Source organism: Molossus molossus, unplaced genomic scaffold (genome assembly GCF_014108415.1).
Source record: "Molossus molossus isolate mMolMol1 unplaced genomic scaffold, mMolMol1.p scaffold_m16_p_18, whole genome shotgun sequence".
Classification (NCBI taxonomy): domain Eukaryota; kingdom Metazoa; phylum Chordata; class Mammalia; order Chiroptera; family Molossidae; genus Molossus; species Molossus molossus.
Window position 1 is genome coordinate 9361695 of NW_023425353.1, and position 18634 is coordinate 9380328.

Consider the following 18634-nt stretch of genomic DNA (forward strand, 5'->3'; position numbering starts at 1 on the left):
GTGGGAGGCAAAGGGCCCCGGCCGACCCTGGTTCAGAGCTGTGCAGTGCAGTTTCAGGGCCGTGCAGTTCAGTTGCTTGGCCCCAGCTGAGCACTGTCTCCACCTTCGTGGTCAGAGCCTCAGGAGGAAGCATCTGCTGGTCAGTGGGCATCCGTGGATTGGTTGGCATTGGATCAGGTATCCATCCTATTCCAATTGGTCATATTGAGGAGAGGGTGGCATGTGGTTTATAGAGCTGCTGCTTCCGGACACTTTCATGGGACCAGATCTTAAACCCTGTGAGCGCGCTGTGGGCGTGAGTGACAGGGACACGAGTTATGACACTGAGCCCCCCTCAAGGAGTTACCACTTTGGGGGCCAGAATCTCACAGGAGACATAATAAAAGAGTAATACAAGATTTTATTATGAAGGGGAAAATCCGAGGACCAAAATATATATTCCAAATCTTTATAACACGGAAGAGCCTTACAAACATTTTAAATTCTGGTTCCCGAACAAAACCGATTAAGATGATAGTTCTCTGTGTTTTTTATTATTGACCAAGATGTTTCAAAAGTAGAAAACAAATATTTTCAAGTTTAGAGTAAGTATACCAGAGCTATCTGAGAAGAGAGGTGGATGGAATATTTTAAAATATTCATAATTTACCTAAATCAAAAATTACTTAAACATTTTCTTAGAATTCATAAATCTGTATTCTTGTGCTATGCATATTTTAAAATTAAACCCAGTCTGTTTTTAAACCACTCATAATATGACAAGCATAGGTAGGGAAATTGAACTGAGGTCCAGTGTAATAAGCAAAATGTATTCATGACATTATATGGAAAAGGCTGACCAGCGAGAAGCAGTATTTGCAGGTATTTTGAAATAACACAGGTGTGTGAGGTATGATGGAAAGCACCAATCAGCCATCAGAACCCAGAACTCAAAACCTCATTGCAAATGCATTTTTGAGATGATAACTCATGGGAATTGCTTTGCTTTGAGAACTAGATGGTTATTATGTAGGCGAACTGTTAGGGGGTCAGAGTGAAGGACCCTAGCAAACACATTGGGTTTCAAAAGATAACGAAGTTATGGAAAGAAAAAAACACTCAAGATGTAGATAAATAAGAGAGCTATGAGAAGCTCGTGTGGGAAATTGGCTGCAATGCAAACATAATTTTGTGAACAACCATGAGAGGGAGTGCTAGACTGAACCTCTGTCCACAGAGGTTTGTCCATATGGAATTCAGTGAAGTTCATTGGGAAATATAAATAAGAAAGAAAACAAATCTTACTACCACCAGCCACTGCAGTAGACCCTATTGTGAAGAGAGAGACAGGAACATTACCTCTGAGAAGATGATGTCTAAGTGGCGTTTCATGTAAGTGAATGTGTTACTATGAAAGCTTAATTGCAATGACTGGCTATGCATTAAGCATGTAATTTGACTCCTGTGTTAAAAGGGAAGTCACATGAAGGTTCTAAATAAGCACTCGGTGTTTTGAAAAGACTTTCTCAACAGACTGTGTTGTCAGTCAACACCTGTGTACCTCTCAGAGCCCGAGAGAAGGTAAAGGAGGCTGTAAATAGGGCTGCTTTGAAATCCCAACATGTTATCATTCATTAGACGTTTATTGAACACCTACACTAGACGTTTATTGAACACCTACTCAAGGCCCAAGGTATGCAAAGGAGAAGCCACGTTTCTGCCCTCGGGGTTTTTGTTTTAAGTCTTGTACATTAAACAACCCCACGGAAGGAAAGTTCTTACAATTGCTTTCTGTTCATTGTGAATGATTTCTGCGCATTTGTCTCTGACTTTCGATCGCTATTTGTTGTGACCCTAAGATGGAGATGGAGGTGGGAACAAACCTGTTGACTGAGGTCTAATGTGTTCAGTGTTCTAGCACCTGTGCTGGCGGGTCCCAGCGGCGGGTTGTTGTGTGTCAGGACGAGAACGGATACACCGCAAGTGACTGTGTGGAGAGAATCAAACCTGATGAGCAAAGAGCCTGCGAGTCTGGCCCATGTCCCCAATGGGCGTATGGTAACTGGGGAGAGGTGAGAAGAAAGTCCATTTGTACATGCTTTGGAAAAACAAGGAGTCATTTTGCTGACTGAACTGTGTTATTGTTCATAGTTTATTTGAAGGAAGAAAAATTAGCTCCAGTTAAATACTTCTTGATTTGGGATTAACTAATTTAAAAGTGCATTTTTGATCAATTATAGACAGCTTGATTACCCACGTGAGGAAAATTAGGAAAGAATGCAGATAAATGCTAATTTAAATTGTAACCTCTACTGGTTAAAACAAAATGGAGGTTTTTAAAAAAGTGATTGAAAATATGTATAAAATTAGTCAATGGAAATTTTGCCATGTTCTTCATAGTGTTGGAGTGTTTGTGATATACTCTTATTCTGTGGCATAATGTCTCCCATTATTCCAAACCCCTGATAAAAACAGAATGAATAGGTGTTATCAAAGTGACTTGTTTTAAACATGGAAGTGAATAATTAGCTGTATATTCTCAAATAATGAAATTCTTCAGCTGTTACCTATTAGATCTTCTGAAGAGTTGCCTACTATGACTGATGAAGGGCAATAGAGTATTTGGACCAGAGAAAACTGGATACCATGCCCAGCCCTGTAACTTCCAAACGTCTGTCTCCTCTTCTCCAAATGGGGATGATAAATACTTCATAGTATTCATGACGATTATTTGAGATAGTGCATGTCAAATACCTACCACATAGCCTTCGATCAAAGTTAACTACTATGATAAAAATGATCATTAGTCGTAATAATAATTATTAGCATTAGTATTACTATCATTATTAAATGGGCTTTAGAGCCACTATTACATATAGGGCTCCTATACTTATTGTTTTATGTTTAATTAACCAAGAATATATCTCTCTATTCTTGAATTTACAGGGAGATCACATATATAAAGCTTCTTGAGTTGTTCTGTCTTGACTGTAAAATTTATAAAATAAACATGAGGATTAACATCTTGGAGACCCCAGTGCCAAGAGGGGGAAAGACAAATGAAGTGGTTGGGCACATCAGTGCCCACTCCTGGCTAACTGAAGTCATGTGTCCACATTCAGTCTCATACACGTAGCCCAGTGGTCATAGGCAGTTTTAACGGAGATTTTTGTTGACTTTCGTTGACAGTGCGTCATTCTCGAGGGCTTGGCTGAGAGGCAGGAAGGGGAGTCAGGCTTTGAGATCATGTATTATGGTTTTCCCAAAACTCCTCAAAAAGTTGTGTCCTGTGGGACCCGTAATTAAGCTTCTGTAATTGGATCGGAGCCAGGAGAGTGCACGTATTCACAAGGATGCTTGCTGTCAGCACAGACCAGATCATTCCAATTTCTGTGGGGGAGCTGGCCTGACACAGCAGGGAAAGCGAATGTCAGTGTTCCTGGATGTGAGCACAGCAGTTCTGTCCAAGAAATACAACTTGTTCCTGCCTCAGAAGTTTGGATCTAGCCAGGAGTCAGAACTTGATCTAATGTTCCCATCACACTGTTTATTCATCCTCAAGGAAAGTCATAGTTATTCAGAGATTTGAAGATAACGTAAAATATCTCGATATCATAAAGGTCTATGAAGATTGGAGTCACAGAATAGCCAAAGATTGGCGACAGCTTCTTAGAAGTTGCCAGGAAATAAAACTGGCTAAGTCATTATTTCCTTTATGTAGTACGGGGTGGTTTTGTAGCTATTTGATTTTGGATTTTGTGTACTGTAATCTCATCCTAAACACTTGCTATTAACTTGATCTTGATCTAGTTAATTAGCCCCTTTTAAACTTAGTTGCCCCATATACAAAATAGGGCAAATAATTATTCTCTGTCCATGATGAGATCATGTTTAGAGCACCTAGGGCAGGTGAGGAGGAAGGCTCAGTAGACAACACCTACCAGAGGTAGAGTGCTGGCCTGTTGTAGGTACTCCTGTGGTAACTCAGCGCGGTTCTGTGTAGGGACAGACCTTGCCCTGTGCGGTGATAGAGTCTGGTTAAGAAATATTTCTTATGGGAAAAGAAAACTTGCCATTGGCTGTTCAGGTGAAATAACTGGAGCCTTCCTTTCGGTTTCTGCAGTGCTCTAAGCTGTGTGGTGGAGGCTTGCGAACAAGACTGGTGGTCTGCCAGCGACCCAGCGGTGAGCGGTTCCCAGACCTGAGCTGTGAGGTCCCTGACAAGCCGGTGGATCGTGAGCAGTGTAACACGCACGTGTGTCCTCAAGACGCTGCCTGGAGCACTGGCCCTTGGAGCCCGGTACGGCCCTAACTATTTCGTTAGCCAGACTCTAGCTAATATTCCCAATTCCTTGTTCTGGGGCTCTCCTCCGCGACAGACAGCTGTCCTGCTCACAAGGACATTCCTGAAACTGTGTGATAAGCAGAATATTATTTTCTTCATATTGATATACAACAGAATTGATTTTTTATGATATTGCCAAAGTGACTTTACAGAGTACATGTACCTCATCCAGGCCTGGTGCCAATGCTGAGAGTAGCTTCCTTTCCTAGAAGAACTAGACTATATATATTTGGATTTTTTTTTTAAAGAAACTAAGTAACTTAAAGTAGTTATTAAGCTCCAAAGTGGTTTAAGCAGACAACTCAATAACTGGTGCACTTTCCTTTTCCTGTCTGTGGTGGTTGTGACTTTGGGGAAGACACCTGCTTATTGGGGCCCAAGCAGCGTTTGCTTCAGTGACTGTAAGGTGCCTAACTAGGTACACCTCTCAACACAGTCACCTCAAGGCTATGCCCATAAAGTAGCCTGAAAGCATTTGGAACATTCCAAAGACCAACAGTGGACTCCGCCACCTGTGCTTTTCACTGTGTCTGAAATGTCCCCTTTCTTCCGCGAGGACAGGGAGCCCGTCTGGGACCACTGCTGGCCCCGCACTCAGGCTTCCTTCGCTGTCTGCCCGGCTCAGTGTGCGACAGGTTGCCGCCCCAGGCCAGGCAGACGTCTGGCAGCTCTTGGCACACAGAAGCGTCAGCTCTGTCAGACCAGCACTTTGGCTGAGTCGTGCGGTAACTTGTGGAGCCATTAGGGCTGTTGCAAGTAAAAGTACAAAACATTCCTGTAAACACATTAATTGCACTGAAGCTGAAATTATATTAAGTCATATCCAGAACTTCTTTTATATGGTCTTAGGAAAAGTCTTGCCCATTCCTGGAACCAGCTAAAGAGTAGACGGACTTACACGACTTGGCTCAGACCCGTCGGCACTTCTGTCAGTCAGGATGTCAGGGTTTCAGGTTGTGTGTGCAGGCAGAACACTAGCCATACAACCACACCTTGGCCTTAAGTAGAAATCTAGGAGTTAGAGGACTGTGTCAGCTGGCACTCGTTAGCTGGGCTGTAAGGATTTTCCTCGAGAGCTTCAGAAGTGCCAGGGCGGGTGCGTCCACCTGGGCCCCCCCTCCCCACCCCTGCGGCGCTGGCCCCGCCCCCGCGCTGGCCCCGCCCAGGCCAACACTGAAAGGGTCAGACAACCGCAATGTCAGGAACATCCTCCGACATTCTTCACTCCCCTGAGTCACCTGTTACATCCTGTTCTTCATGACCTTGTCCCTCTTGGGCTGCTTACGGTTTCACCCTGTTCACTCAGCCAACCGCAACACCACAGCCAAGTTGTTTCAGAAAATCTGCCAGCGCTCTAAGAAGTCGTGTGTCTTTAATTTGGCCAAAAAAACATCTCCTCATCCTCAGAGGGTGTGTGTGTGTATACGTAATATAATACAATACAATAATATAATATCTATTGTATATTGTATAGTATATATACAGGGTGGGGCAAAAGTAGGTTTACAGTCGTTCATATGGAAAATAATGCCATAATTAATAAAGAATATTACAAGAATAAACTTTCGTATAACTATAAACCTACTTTTGCCCCACCCTTTATATATACAATATATATCATATACAGTACATAATATATGTTGGTTTTCATAGCATTCTTTTCATTGAATGCTTTCTAAACACAGCTCAAATTTTCTTTTTACACAGGATCACCACCCTCCCCTCTCCCCCAGATATTTTAAGCGCTTAAAAGCTTAAATTTTAAAATATGATCTACCATTTAATTTAACTGAAAACTTTTAAGTTTTTGTTTTTTTTGTACTATAGTTGTTCTTCTTGGGCCTGCACAGAGTTTTCTGAAACACACAGAAAAAGAGATTTTAATCCTCTGTTATGCACAGAAGCAAATACATGGATTTTAAAATATTTAAAAATATTTTTTGCTGCCTTTAATTTTAAGCTTCCTTTGTAAAGTGGTCGTTATTCGAATATATAGTTAAATACCTCTGCAGTCTAGGAGCGAGGCCACTCCTTCAAGGCTTTTAACTGTGATTTTTAAAAATTAAATCAAACGCATTTTATTTAAATAGATACATTTGTAATATATTACGTAAATATATTGTGTGAGGGCAGTCTTTCAGAATCTTACGGCAGAATTTTAATTTTACTTGTATGTTGATTTTTGTGGATGTTTTGGTATAATTTCATAGCAATTCTAAATTTAAGTATACCTCAGTGAACTGTGTGAACAGCCATAAAGCCACTTCTATAGTGCTTCATTGTAACTGACAGTGACATTAACAACAGCGAAAGTACATTTGAGGTGCTAACATGTTGCTTTCAACAGAAAGCAAACTAGATTTATCAGAGACCAGGGGTAACGATTGGTCCTCCAGCCGCTTGCTTTCTGTCCCCACGCACTCCTGTGCTGGAGGGAGTGGCCAGAAGCAGCGGCCGCTGTGTGAGTAGGCCTTCCCAAGGTCAAAATGGAGACCGCCTAGTTCAACAGTTGTTACTAAGGAGCAGTATTGAGGAAAGAAACTTCAAATCACTGTTAGCACGGCTTTCAGTCTCTAAAATGAAGCTCCTGCGAACACCGGGGTCAAGTACCTGTTTTAGACCCTTAGTTCTGCTTCAGGTCAGTGTAGATTTAGTCATGATTGTAAGAAACATCCTCCAAAAATTCAGTCTTTTCTGTCCTCTTTTTAATGTGTCCTTGCACTCTTAGTGGTACTGTTTTGTTTTGAAATTAGGTTCTTCCACTGGCAGGCCTTTCAGCGGGCTGCGGCCCCAGGAGCTGACTGTGTGGGGAGCCCACACACCCGCTGCCTAGAGGGACGCATTGGAAAGGGGTCTCAGTACTGTCAAATGCAGCCCAAAGCAGGTTAAAAATCCACAGCCTTCTAGAGTAAGCGGATTCACCAAGATAATTAAAGTATGTCGCCCATCCAGGCTGGTCCCATTGCATTCCGCTTCCACATTGCCCCGTGTCTGCTAGCTGGTCATCTTGTGGTGTGGTCCTGCGTAGGAGAAATTGCTCATTTGTGCCTTCCATGACAAACCTAGAGTATTCCCTGAGCCTTGCTTTGGGTGGTTTGGAATAATGCTTGTCGACTCGAACGATGAGAATTTATGATTTCATGAAGGAACTATGCTTTTGTTTCTGCCTGGCCAACTTATAAATTTTGTCTACCTCATTTTCATATTCAAGTTTGCAGCTCCGGTAGGTAGAAAGAGGAAATGTTTGACATCAGCTATTTTATCACCTCACTAAATCTCTCTCTAGCAAAAAATAAAGATTGTAAACATCACTACCGTGTTTTCTGAATGCAGCTTTAAGCAGCCAAGCCTAGTATTATCTGAATATTTTGAGCAGTACAGATTTCTATGTGTTTATCTAATAAAGTATAATTTATTTTTCCATGTTATTTAATTTTATATACAATGTTTAAAAATTGGTGTTTATCAGCAGAGTGTAAAGGCAAATAGGCTATGTGAATTAGAAATGCATTTGTATGTTTCTTTTGGTTTTAAAAGGATATATTTTAATCTTGTATATCCCTCCAACCTGTTCCAGTCCTCTGCAAATCTGAGTAGCCTGAAGGCAAGCTTTCTGTAATTGGATAGTTTAAAATGTACATTCTAAAGGGACACTTTAAAAAAGTATTTTTGAATTGGAAATGATGCTTAGTCATATAAACAATAATACACGAGGCTTAACATTTGTTGCTTTTTTTCTTTTCTAATATGTTGTCTTGATTCCCTGAGTCTGAACTTTGAAATATGAATGCTCCATTTATTGAATTTATAGATAATGGTAAAACATAGCAGAAGACAGAACGTGTGATTAGAACAAATGGCTCTGCTTCCGTAAAAGGAGCGAGGTGTAGGAAACAGCTCACCTGAAGTGCATACATTTCATCATACTTTATTCTTTGTGTTCAGATAACTGTAAAATACTTCAACATTTGTCAATTCTGTTCTTTGTTCGCCTGCAATACATTTCAGAAAGCATTTATTTAAAAAAAAATAAAGAAAATATTGTAACAATAAGCTTGGAAGTTTTAAGAGAGCCTGCACTTTTCAAAAAGTTATAAATCATAAAAATGAGCCCAGATGCCTGTTGGGTCCACGTCCCCTACCGAGTCTCCAGTTTTCACTGTGATTTACTATGGTGATTGAGGGCGAAGGGACCACGATAAGGGAGTCCCTATATGGGTTTGACATTTTTATAAGATGCTGAATAAGGTGAAAATAATAACTTTATAACTTTATAAGGTGAAACTAATAACTCTCAAAAGCAGATGAACATAGCTAACCTTTACTGAGTATTATTTATGAAGCAAGCCAAGTTAAGCAAACACACATCGCATTTAGTCCCCATGTTACCCGTGAGGGAGGTGTGTCTATGAATCTAGTTGACTGTGTGATGATCTACGTTAGTGATAAGACCTCACTGTCAGTATACTTACTGTATTAATCCTGCTTATTTTGTTTATTTATTTATTTTTAATCCTCACCTGAGGACATTTTTCTACTGATGTTCAGATAGACTGGGGGGGGGGGGACATCAATGCAAGAGAGACACACTGATTGGTTGCCCTCAAACAGGCCTGGGGATCAAACTGCAACCAAGGTACGTGCCCCCAACTGGAATTGAACCCCTTACTCTTCGGTCTGTGGGCCGTCACTCTAACCACTGAGCCAAACCGGCCAGGGCACTCCTGCTTATTTTGATAGAAACAAACAGCCCATGTTCATAATGAAATTTTTAAACTCCTGTGCATATTCAATAAAGGATCTCCCTAACACTCGAACTTCATCTAACTCAACATTATTGAGTAGTATTGACTGTGCATTTCACTCCACCACAGAAAATCCAAACTGAGTACTGTTTACCAATAGGTAAATTCCCATAACCAGCAGTTGTGAACCCTTCAAACAACTGGTTACGTTTAGGGAATGGCAAAACGCACTTCTCTTTCATTGTAAAGAAATCATGTTACCAGGTTATGAGGAGGAGTAAAGATTTGACCGTAAGCCATATCCCATTAAATGCATATGCATTGCTTATAAATACAAGATTTTTTACTAACAAAGACACATCTTAAACATACTGCTAAGTGCCTTTTAAATAAAAAATAAGAAACGTGTTATCTGGATTATCAATATGAAGTATAAAAAATAAGATAATTTTTGAAATCAAAACATTACAGCATGTGTAATTACTAAATTTGCCTGAATTCATTGTAGGCTAAGACCACAAACCACTTACTTAAAAATGTGTTCAACAGGCCACAGCAGTGGCTACCAGTTCATTGGAGATGGAACTTAGCTAACCTCATTTTTCCCTAGTATTCATAGTGATTGTTTGCCTCTCTGACTCTGTTCCTGCCTTCTGGCAGCTGACGCTTCCTGGTAGCTCCACAGATTTCTACTTTCACAGTTTTCAGAAGCCTGGAGAGGGGAGCGCGGTGGGCAGGGCGGGGTATTAGGCCTGAGGACGAGTGAGGTCCTGGTGCTGACTCACATAGGTTGCCCTTTGGGGATGGGAAGGATTGGAAACTGGAATGTGGAAGGAGAGAGCGAGTCGGAGTCTTATTGGCTGGAATCCTGATTAGTAAAGGCAGTCGAAGAAGATTTATCTTATGAGGAGAAAGTAAAAAATTCTGGGTCACTTCTTAAAAAAAAAAGTCATTCCTTTTTAAGCAAATACTTTTGGTGTGCCTACTGTGAGCCAGGCACTGTTCTAGGTGCTAAGGATATAGCAATGAACAATTCAGAGCTATTCATTCTAGTGGAGAAAGAAAATTTGGTATTAAAGGAATAAAATCACACATGTAATTAAAGAAATTACCCCTTTTTCCCTGGCAGCCGCACTAAATCATAGAAATAAAAATACACATTGCTATTAAGATTATACACATACACACACACACACACGCGCACACACACATATATCTACAGGTGGGCAAAAGAAGATTCATAATAACAATAAATAATATAATAAATAAATAATAATACAAGAATAAACTGTTTGTTCCCTGTACTCACAACTGCAAAATTACTTTTGCCCACTCCTGTGTACATATATATAATATCTTTATTGCTGCTAATGAACTTTGTTTAATAAATGTCAATTATTGATCCTCTCTTTCCTTTTACATGTGTCATTGGCCAATCACTTGCAGGGATAAGTGCTCCCCGGCTGATGGCAAGGAACTTTTAAAAACCTCCCAGCAAGGAATCTGCTTCTATTCACTTTTCCACTAGAACCCAGAAGTGAGGTCAGTGGTCTGAAAGCGAGGCTACGTGGAGGGCCTGGCTGTCTGCCTGTCCCTGCCGGGTGCTCGGCCCCACGCACGCATGGGAAGTGGTGGCTAAGAGCAGATCGCCCCTTTCTTAGTGGTGACAGTAAGATCTGGAATGCGTGCATTGTCGCCCACACCTTGGCGTCTTGTTTCCTCTAAACTGGGATCATTTCCACTGTGATTTTAATGACTGCAGCTCCGCTTTCCAGAGGGTGTAAGAGAGAACACGGGCAGCCTGGACGAGAGTGCGCAGGAAGCTGAATGGGGCTGTCAGTAGAGCTGACCCACAAAGCCGGCATCCTTAGCCAGATCTGCAGCCCCTCGTCTCCCCTGGGAAAGAGGTGCTGTCTGGGCCAGCACAGCCCATGACTTCCTGCAGTGATGGGAATATTTTCTGTCTTTGCTCTGTAGTATGGAAGCCACTGGCCACATGTGGCGAACATTGAGCACTTGAAATGTGGCCAAGTTCAACAGGGAAGTGCATTTTGAATTGTATTTAATTTTAATTACTCTAAATTCAAATAGCCACCTGTGGCTGGTGGCTTCCATACTGGACAGGGCTCCCTCAAGTAACAGTGCATCCTTAGCAATTAGTAATAAACTAGCAAATAAGTCAATAAACGTATCTGAATAAGTTGGGGAGAAAACCCCCGCCTCAGCATATAAGGGGTCCACACGGAGGACGCCCTTCCCTACGACGAGTGGTTTCTTTTGCCTGTCTTCTGTTCTGTGCCTTTGTTCCGAAACACTTCAGTGGGTGTTCCTGGACAGCTGGGTGTTAGAACAAACAGGACAATAAGAAAGAGAGGCGATCAGAACCAGCTGTCTTGAGAGCAGTGACTCAAGGCCCAGCGCAAAAGCAGCTGTTAAAACAAACGCTCCCCTTGTGCATCTCAGAGTTCAAGTTCGTCACGGCAGTAAGTTCAGTTAAGGAGAAGGAATGTTTGTGTGTTCAGTGGGCAGGACGGGCAAGGCTTGATTGATGCTTTTCAGGAGAAGGCAAAAATAGTAGCTACCTTGTGGAAGCTTGAGTTCCAGGAGATCATTCCTTCTTTGAAGGAAAGTGCCAGGAAGGCAGCTTCTCACATGTCCTGAGCCCCTCAGCTCTGCAGGGCTCTCTTTCAAAGACACTTCTTCCGAAGTCAAGAGTTGAGGCAACGTCTCCTCCATCACTGTCATTGTTACTTAATTTCCCAAAATATAGTGTCCAGTGTTAAGAAAAGCCTTATGGATTCATTCATATCCATGCTCCATACTGATGCCCCCCAGAAATTAAAATGTATACAACAACACTGGCGGCAGATTGACTGATGAAGTTGTTAATTCCCTTTCCAGATAAAATGTGTGTGTTCGTTTTCTTTCCTTTAGAGCAATGTCCTGAATTAAACTATAAACCATTCAGGTGGCCTGTTTTTTTTAAAAGCTCTTATGAATTTATTATGTTTACTCTTAGGTTGTCTGTGTACCAAAATGGGAAATAATTCAGAAAGTTCTCCCTGAGCCACTGTCCTCTGAAACATCTCAGGAAGGGGATAAGAGGAGGGCCTCACAAAGCTGTTTTCCCTCCTTCATTTCGCACACTATGCTTCCCTCCATGATCACAGGGAGAACTTTGCGTTTTTCTGTTGTAATGATCACATTTTGAGCCATTTACTTTCTGTTGAGAATTATGCAAAGCAGTTCACCCATATAATCTAATTTACCCGTCTCGACCTGATGGCGTTAACCAGCTGGTTTTCGGCCCCACTGCTAGGAAGCAGCTGGTGCAGGATTTGAACCCGGGCCTTCCTGACTCTCAAACTCTGGTTTAACCAGGAGGTAACCTGTCGTGCTGCTGTGCAGGTGCAGTGGTGAGGTGCGGCCTCTGTGGAAGGAGGAGGTCTGCAGTCTAAGATTGTCTGATCCCAATTTGTAACTACTTCAGACATCTGGAATTATTGAGCCGTTTATGAATTTTGCTCAGAGCTCTAAGGGGATGACTATTTCGAGAAAATTGTTTCTCTTAAAGTGAAACCAAGCAGTAGAGCACAAAATTTCGGGCTGCTAAAAGATTCGGGGTGGGGGGAGCATACAGTATTGAGTTAGCACACATTAGGTGATATTTCTGACATTTTAATGTAAAAAGAACTACAATAACTCGAGGCAATAAATCTAAGTGTTTTCTTTACTCAGTGGATACATAGATTCCCAGGATGATCAGTTAGCTTCTGTTAAAGCCAGCAGGGTTTGCAGATGTTCGTGGGGATGAGATTTGCCGTAGAACGTGTACGCTGTTGTATACAAGTGAACTCTGAAAAATGATGAAATTAAAATGCATTATTAAGTTATCTCCCAAAATAACTGTCTGGTTGAAATAAAAGAAATGAAATGCATGGACGTCTCTTCCAAACCATTCCTTGAGCAGAAGCTAAGCCACAGGAGTTGAATGAACTCTTCTTTGACGAGTCCTACTCATTCCCGTGGGTGCGACGGGCAGCCACGCGGAGCCCTGTCCTAGCAGCCTCTCCCCGGCTGCATGCTCATTCCCGTGGGTGCGACGGACGGGCAGCCACGCGGAGCCCTGTCCTAGCAGCCTCTCCCTGGCTGCATGCTCATTCCCGTGGGTGAGACGGGCAGCCACGCGGAGCCCTGTCCTAGCAGCCTCTCCCTGGCTGCATGCTCATTCCCGTGGGTGAGACGGGCAGCCACGCGGAGCCCTGTCTAGCAGCCTCTCCCTGCTGCATGCTCATTCCCGTGGGTGAGACGGGCAGCCACGCGGAGCCCTGTCTAGCAGCCTCTCCCTGCTGCATGCTCATTCCCCCACCGCTGCCGTCTCCCCGGCGCATGCGCAGGTGAATGCTCCGGCCTGGCTGTGGCCGGCGGTGTGTGAGCTGATGGAAGGGAAAGCTAGCAGGGAAAGAGAGTGGGTTTGATTCCTTTCTCTTAGATGGACATAGCCATCATGTTTCAAGTGAAAACCCTGTTTTGCAAATCATTCATTTAATTCCCCGCAAACCTTAATTTCCTTTGGGCTGAAGAGGCCCACTTTTCAAACCTGCTGCCTTACTCAGTATGGGCATATCATAAACAGTGTAGAAACGAATTAATGAATGAGCCCAGCTACTCAGCACCTGAACTCCTCATTGCACTGTGCAAACGAAGGGCCTAGAAATGTGCAAACGAAGGGCTAGCTTGTAGAAAGGAATCATTCAAAAAATACATAGGATTAGATGATTGTGCTGTTGTCAATAGTGATTTTCTGACTTGAGAAGTTTTATGGTATTTGTGTAGGAGAGTGTACTTGATTTGGGGAAACGTGTTTTGGAGATGATGGGACATTATACCTGCATTTTGCTCTCAAACTGTCCAGGAAAGACAAAATCATATTGGTGTGTGTGTACCTGAAGGACGGAGCAAATGTGGTGACGTGTTGGAAGTTGGATAAAGGGCTGAGAGTTCTTCGTGATGTTTACAATTTCTCTTTAAGTTTGAAATTTTTCAATAGGTTATATATTTTTTTAATTTTCTTAAAGAAACACGAATATGGTTAAGAGTGTGCATTTTACTTCACAAGGCCGTGAAGAAGAGATCTGGGTTTATTGCAGGACTTTAAAATTTTTGACACATTTTACGAAGCTGTTTTTAATCTCAGATTTTCGCTGTGACATCATAATGGAAGTGGGCACGCCAGCCCGAGCCCCACAGGAACAGAACCTTCTCTGGTGTCTCACGCCCCCCCCCCACCCCCCTCTGCTCCTCTGCTCCTTCCCCTCCCCCTGCCCCTCCCCCCAGGCAGCTGAAATGAAAGGCCTCTAGGGATTCTATGCTTTTTTTCCCTCCCGTTTTCCCAGGGAAATACAGACTTTCATTGCAAGTCTTGTCAGTAAATTCCAGTAAACACTTGGACATACACAGACTCCTTATTTTCCATCCACTGCTCCGTCAAAGCCCATGGTCCTTTGAAAGAGAAAATGTGGTTTGCTTTCCTTGCACTTACTAAAAGCCCTCCCACAACCAGCTCACCTATTCCCACGCTGCATTTCGCCCTTTCTTAGTGAAATCATTATTTCCTTCTCATTGGCTGTCCCTTACTGAGATGTGAGCCATCCGGGATCCCTTAGCAACAGCTGGTCTGGACACAGTGTTGTTCGGCAGCGGGCCCTCACTGCGGCGGGAGCCGATGTCATGCTGTACCTGTCGCTCTCGGCAGGTCAGGCTTTCCCAAGCCTTTTAGCGCAAGGTCTGGACCCTGTGGGCTGGCGTCAGGAGCCCTTTCCCACGCCACCCAGCGAGGCTGTGCCCGCCCATCACCTCGGTGTTGAGAGCTTGTGGAAGGACCTGCTCAAAACCTTGGGATAACTCAGTGGTTCTCAACAGGGAGTGATTTTTACCCTGGTCCCCACCCCAGTGGACACTGGGCAGTGTCTGGAGACATTGTTAGTTGTCACATGGGGTGGGGGTGCTATTGGCATCTAGAGAATAAGCCAGGGATGTTGCTGAGCATTTTACAGGGCAGAGATAGCCCCCAACAACAATGACTTATCTCACCCAAAATGCTGAAATGGTGCCAGGGTTGAGAAGCCTGCGAGACGTCTGGTGAGGAGAGGGAGGACTGGGTCCAAGTCCAAGTGCAGGTACAGCTCTCTGGAGTGACACTGGTTAGCTCTCAGACAGCAGTTCTCTCGGAAGAGTTAATTTCCCATAAAATATGATGTGGGATGCCAGGGAGCCAGCAAGGTCAAAGTATTCCAAGGATGAGGTAAACATTCAAGGTCTCCAATTCATGTCACCAGACTGAATTTGCAAACCAGCTAGCACTGTCCCTCATTCTCGTTTGGAGGAGGGAGGGGAGCTGTAAAGGGGTGCACATGTGCCCAAGGTGACCCATAGGCACTCTGCATGGCACATTGGCAGGGGTGACTAGCTTTGGAAGGTGTAAATTGAAAGCACATAAATGAGAATGGGCATCTCTAAGAAAGCCAGGGTTATCTATAACATAACATAACATAACATAACATAAAATATTTTTAAAAAGAAAGCCAGGGTTACTCCAACATGTTCATACATTTTGATCATTATCATATAGCTCTGATAGTTCATATGTACATGTTTCTTTTAATTTTACGTTTCAAACAAATGGTACCTCCCTCATCCATGATAGAATCTGCACATATATAATGGGCCAGTTATATGTAGGAATTGTTGTCAGAGGCATATATTTAGGTTTTTGGGATGGTGGAACTCTTTTAAAAGTAGGATTAATCCTACCTCGCATTTTATCTAGGGAACAGCAGACCCTGTTTCTGATTCAGGACGAAGACAGTGACTGGTATAGAACATATTCCGTGGTCGTCAATAGCATGAAGCAGGGGTCTCAGCCTCAGTACTGCTGACCCTGGGGGAAGCTGACTGTGCGGCTGGTCTGTGCACTGTGGGTTGTTGAGCAGCACCTTAGCCTCCACCCACAGAATGTCGATAGCATGTCCTTTCACTGTGATAACCAGCAGTGTCTTCAGACATTGCCAAAGGCACCCTAGGCAGTACTGTCCCCCCATACCGCAGCTTTATGGATTTCCCACAGAAGAACTTTTATTCGCATATCCTAGTGGCGTAGTCTGCAGCATTTCCCAACTATGCTTGATAACAATCCCTAGCATTTAAGTCAGAGAGGGTCTTTGAGATGAATCATTACATTGTGGAGATCGTCTGGTTTTCACTATCAGTTATTTCCCCACCAGTCGTGTGTGTGTTTTTTAACCAATCAGAGGAAACCATATAGGTAGTCAGCGTTTCCAGAGGTGTGGCATTAATTTGGCTTGTCAGCACATGAACTTCTGGAGAAGAAAGGTTCTGGAATTCTTCTGCTCTATACCCCCCTTTTCACTTTCCAAATCCCCTCTGCTTTAGCAGATAGTGAATGATATGTGTGAACTCCGACCCCACACCCCACAGACGCGCACACACGGGCTGGGAATAGCAGCTCAGCTCTGAGAACGGTGGGTCAGAGAACATTTCAGATGATGCATCTCCTTGCCCTAGAAGGAAAATCACTCTCAACCAACTCTTCTCCTTCAGAAAGGTCACTCACAATGGCCACAAACACTGGCACTGTCCCCAGAGCCCTGAGACTGGAGAAGAAATCTGTCAGCAGGGGAGAGGCGAGCAAAGGGAACCCAAGACAATATCCTCAACCTCGGACGTTTAGGACCTAAGCTCTAATGAAATACTGGATTTCCCCCACAAAGTTTAGACTTTATTTGATGGGAGAACACAGAAATTTCTGTTCAATGAAGATGAGCCCACTGGTGTTCAGTGTAGAAGAAAGGTCTGGTTTCCCATCAGACAAGTGGGGGTCACCTACCGAGTCAGCGGGAACCTTCTATTACTAATGGGCTATGTAAGAAGCCCTTTAAAGTTAAAAGTTGAGTTTTGACTTTTACCTAATTATAAACTGACTAATGATTCTAGGCTATAAATTGGGCACATACCAGTGTTTAATAAATAAATAGAGAAGACACAGCCACCACTGAAAAGCTCCCTTCTCTAAATGAATCAGCTTCTCCACATCATAATCACCCAATGATGACCAGTCTTACATTCTTGATGTGGCACTAAAAGGTGCCCATCTGCTACTGGACAGATGCATTTGACCGGAAGTGGAGAAATAATAACCAAGGTGTGGTTACTGAGCATCTGCTGTGAGCCAAGCCCGGGCTGGTACTTGGTATGCATTACTGCTAATCCTCCTGTAATCCTTTCAAAATGGCCCTTATCATGCAGGTGGGGAAGCTGAGCTGCGGGGACACTAAGCGAGTCTCCCAACATCTTATAATCAGTCATTCTTGGATCCAGCCGCCACTGACCCGAAGCCCCTTGCTTTCCCACTTTCAAAACTTCTAGGAATACTGATTTTGAAATGTGACACATAAAAGAAACCATGTCTTGCCCTAGAGGAAACCAGCTTATGCTCATCTGCATTTTAAAAGCCACAGAGCTTAACCCTTAGGATGTGGGTGTATCCAGGGTTTTCAGCCAGGTTCCGGATTTTGTTTATTTTACCATCAAAAGTGGGAGGTAGCTGAATATTTGCATTTTTTAATAAAACCATTTTAACACTGCACTTGGTTTTGAGTGATTTTTAAAGGAACTCAGAAACTGGCCTGGGTCACCTGGCCAGCGCCCTGAACAGGGTTGGCTTCGCCTTGGATATGTCCCGCCCCAGAATGGGGTGACATGGTCCATCTGCTCGGAGAGGTCTCCTGGACTAAGAAAACTAGATCTTTCCGGACATGGCCTGACCCTAATATGTGGGCAACAATGACCCCCTTAATAGAGAGGCTTGTGGTGGCCGGTTTGTGGAGAGGGTGCGGGCAGGTGGCAAAGACTCTAGTGTTCTCTTCATTTCTGCGGGCTCAGGGCTCGTGCTGGGTCTGCAGGCCTGGACGGCGTAACTCTTAGGGCCTTTTCCCTCAGTGAGAGGAACCTTTTTTAAAAGTTGGGATGAAACTTAGACATGCTGTTTGGGACAATGTGAGCCTTCGTTTTTGCTTTCAGATGTCTCCAGCCAGAATGGATATAGGTATCAGCTGGCCTAGCTAGAACCCATTCTTGTCCATGACATTTCTGTGTAAGCTACTTTAAATCTGTATATCTACATTTTTCCACCTGGCAAAGGTCTCCTTCTAAGGTGACGTTTTGGGGAGGAGAAGCAGTGTGTGACAGTCACGGAGTGTGGTGGTGTCAGTGGCCGAGAGCCGAAATGTTGGTGTCAGCCTTGGCTTTGCAGGGCAGGGTAGCATTGTGGTCCCAGCTGCTGCCGCTGGCCCCGTTATCTCGTCTCACCTTCCCAGATAGCCCTCCTCCTAGATGCCCCGGTGCAGCGTTGAGCTCTGTAACTACACGTTAAATATTAAACCACAGGACTACTTAGCTGGTTTGGACTGAATAGACCCAGGAGATAGGAGAGAGTAGTAGTTATTTATTTGGTCTGTACAGTGAGCTAAGCATTGTGCAGAATGTT

At 43.5% G+C, this 18634-nt stretch overlaps 1 protein-coding gene across 2 annotated transcripts in view; it reads left to right on the forward strand.

Moving 5' to 3' along the window:
* ADAMTS9 (ADAM metallopeptidase with thrombospondin type 1 motif 9) overlaps positions 1-18634 on the forward strand; it is a 161035-nt gene that overhangs the window by 86429 nt on the left and 55972 nt on the right. For both annotated transcript variants that reach the window (XM_036267064.1, XM_036267065.1), the window contains 2 exons: positions 1890-2051; positions 4103-4279. In XM_036267064.1, coding sequence (XP_036122957.1) covers positions 1890-2051; positions 4103-4279 — 339 coding nt within the window. The remainder of the gene's footprint in view (positions 1-1889; positions 2052-4102; positions 4280-18634) is intronic.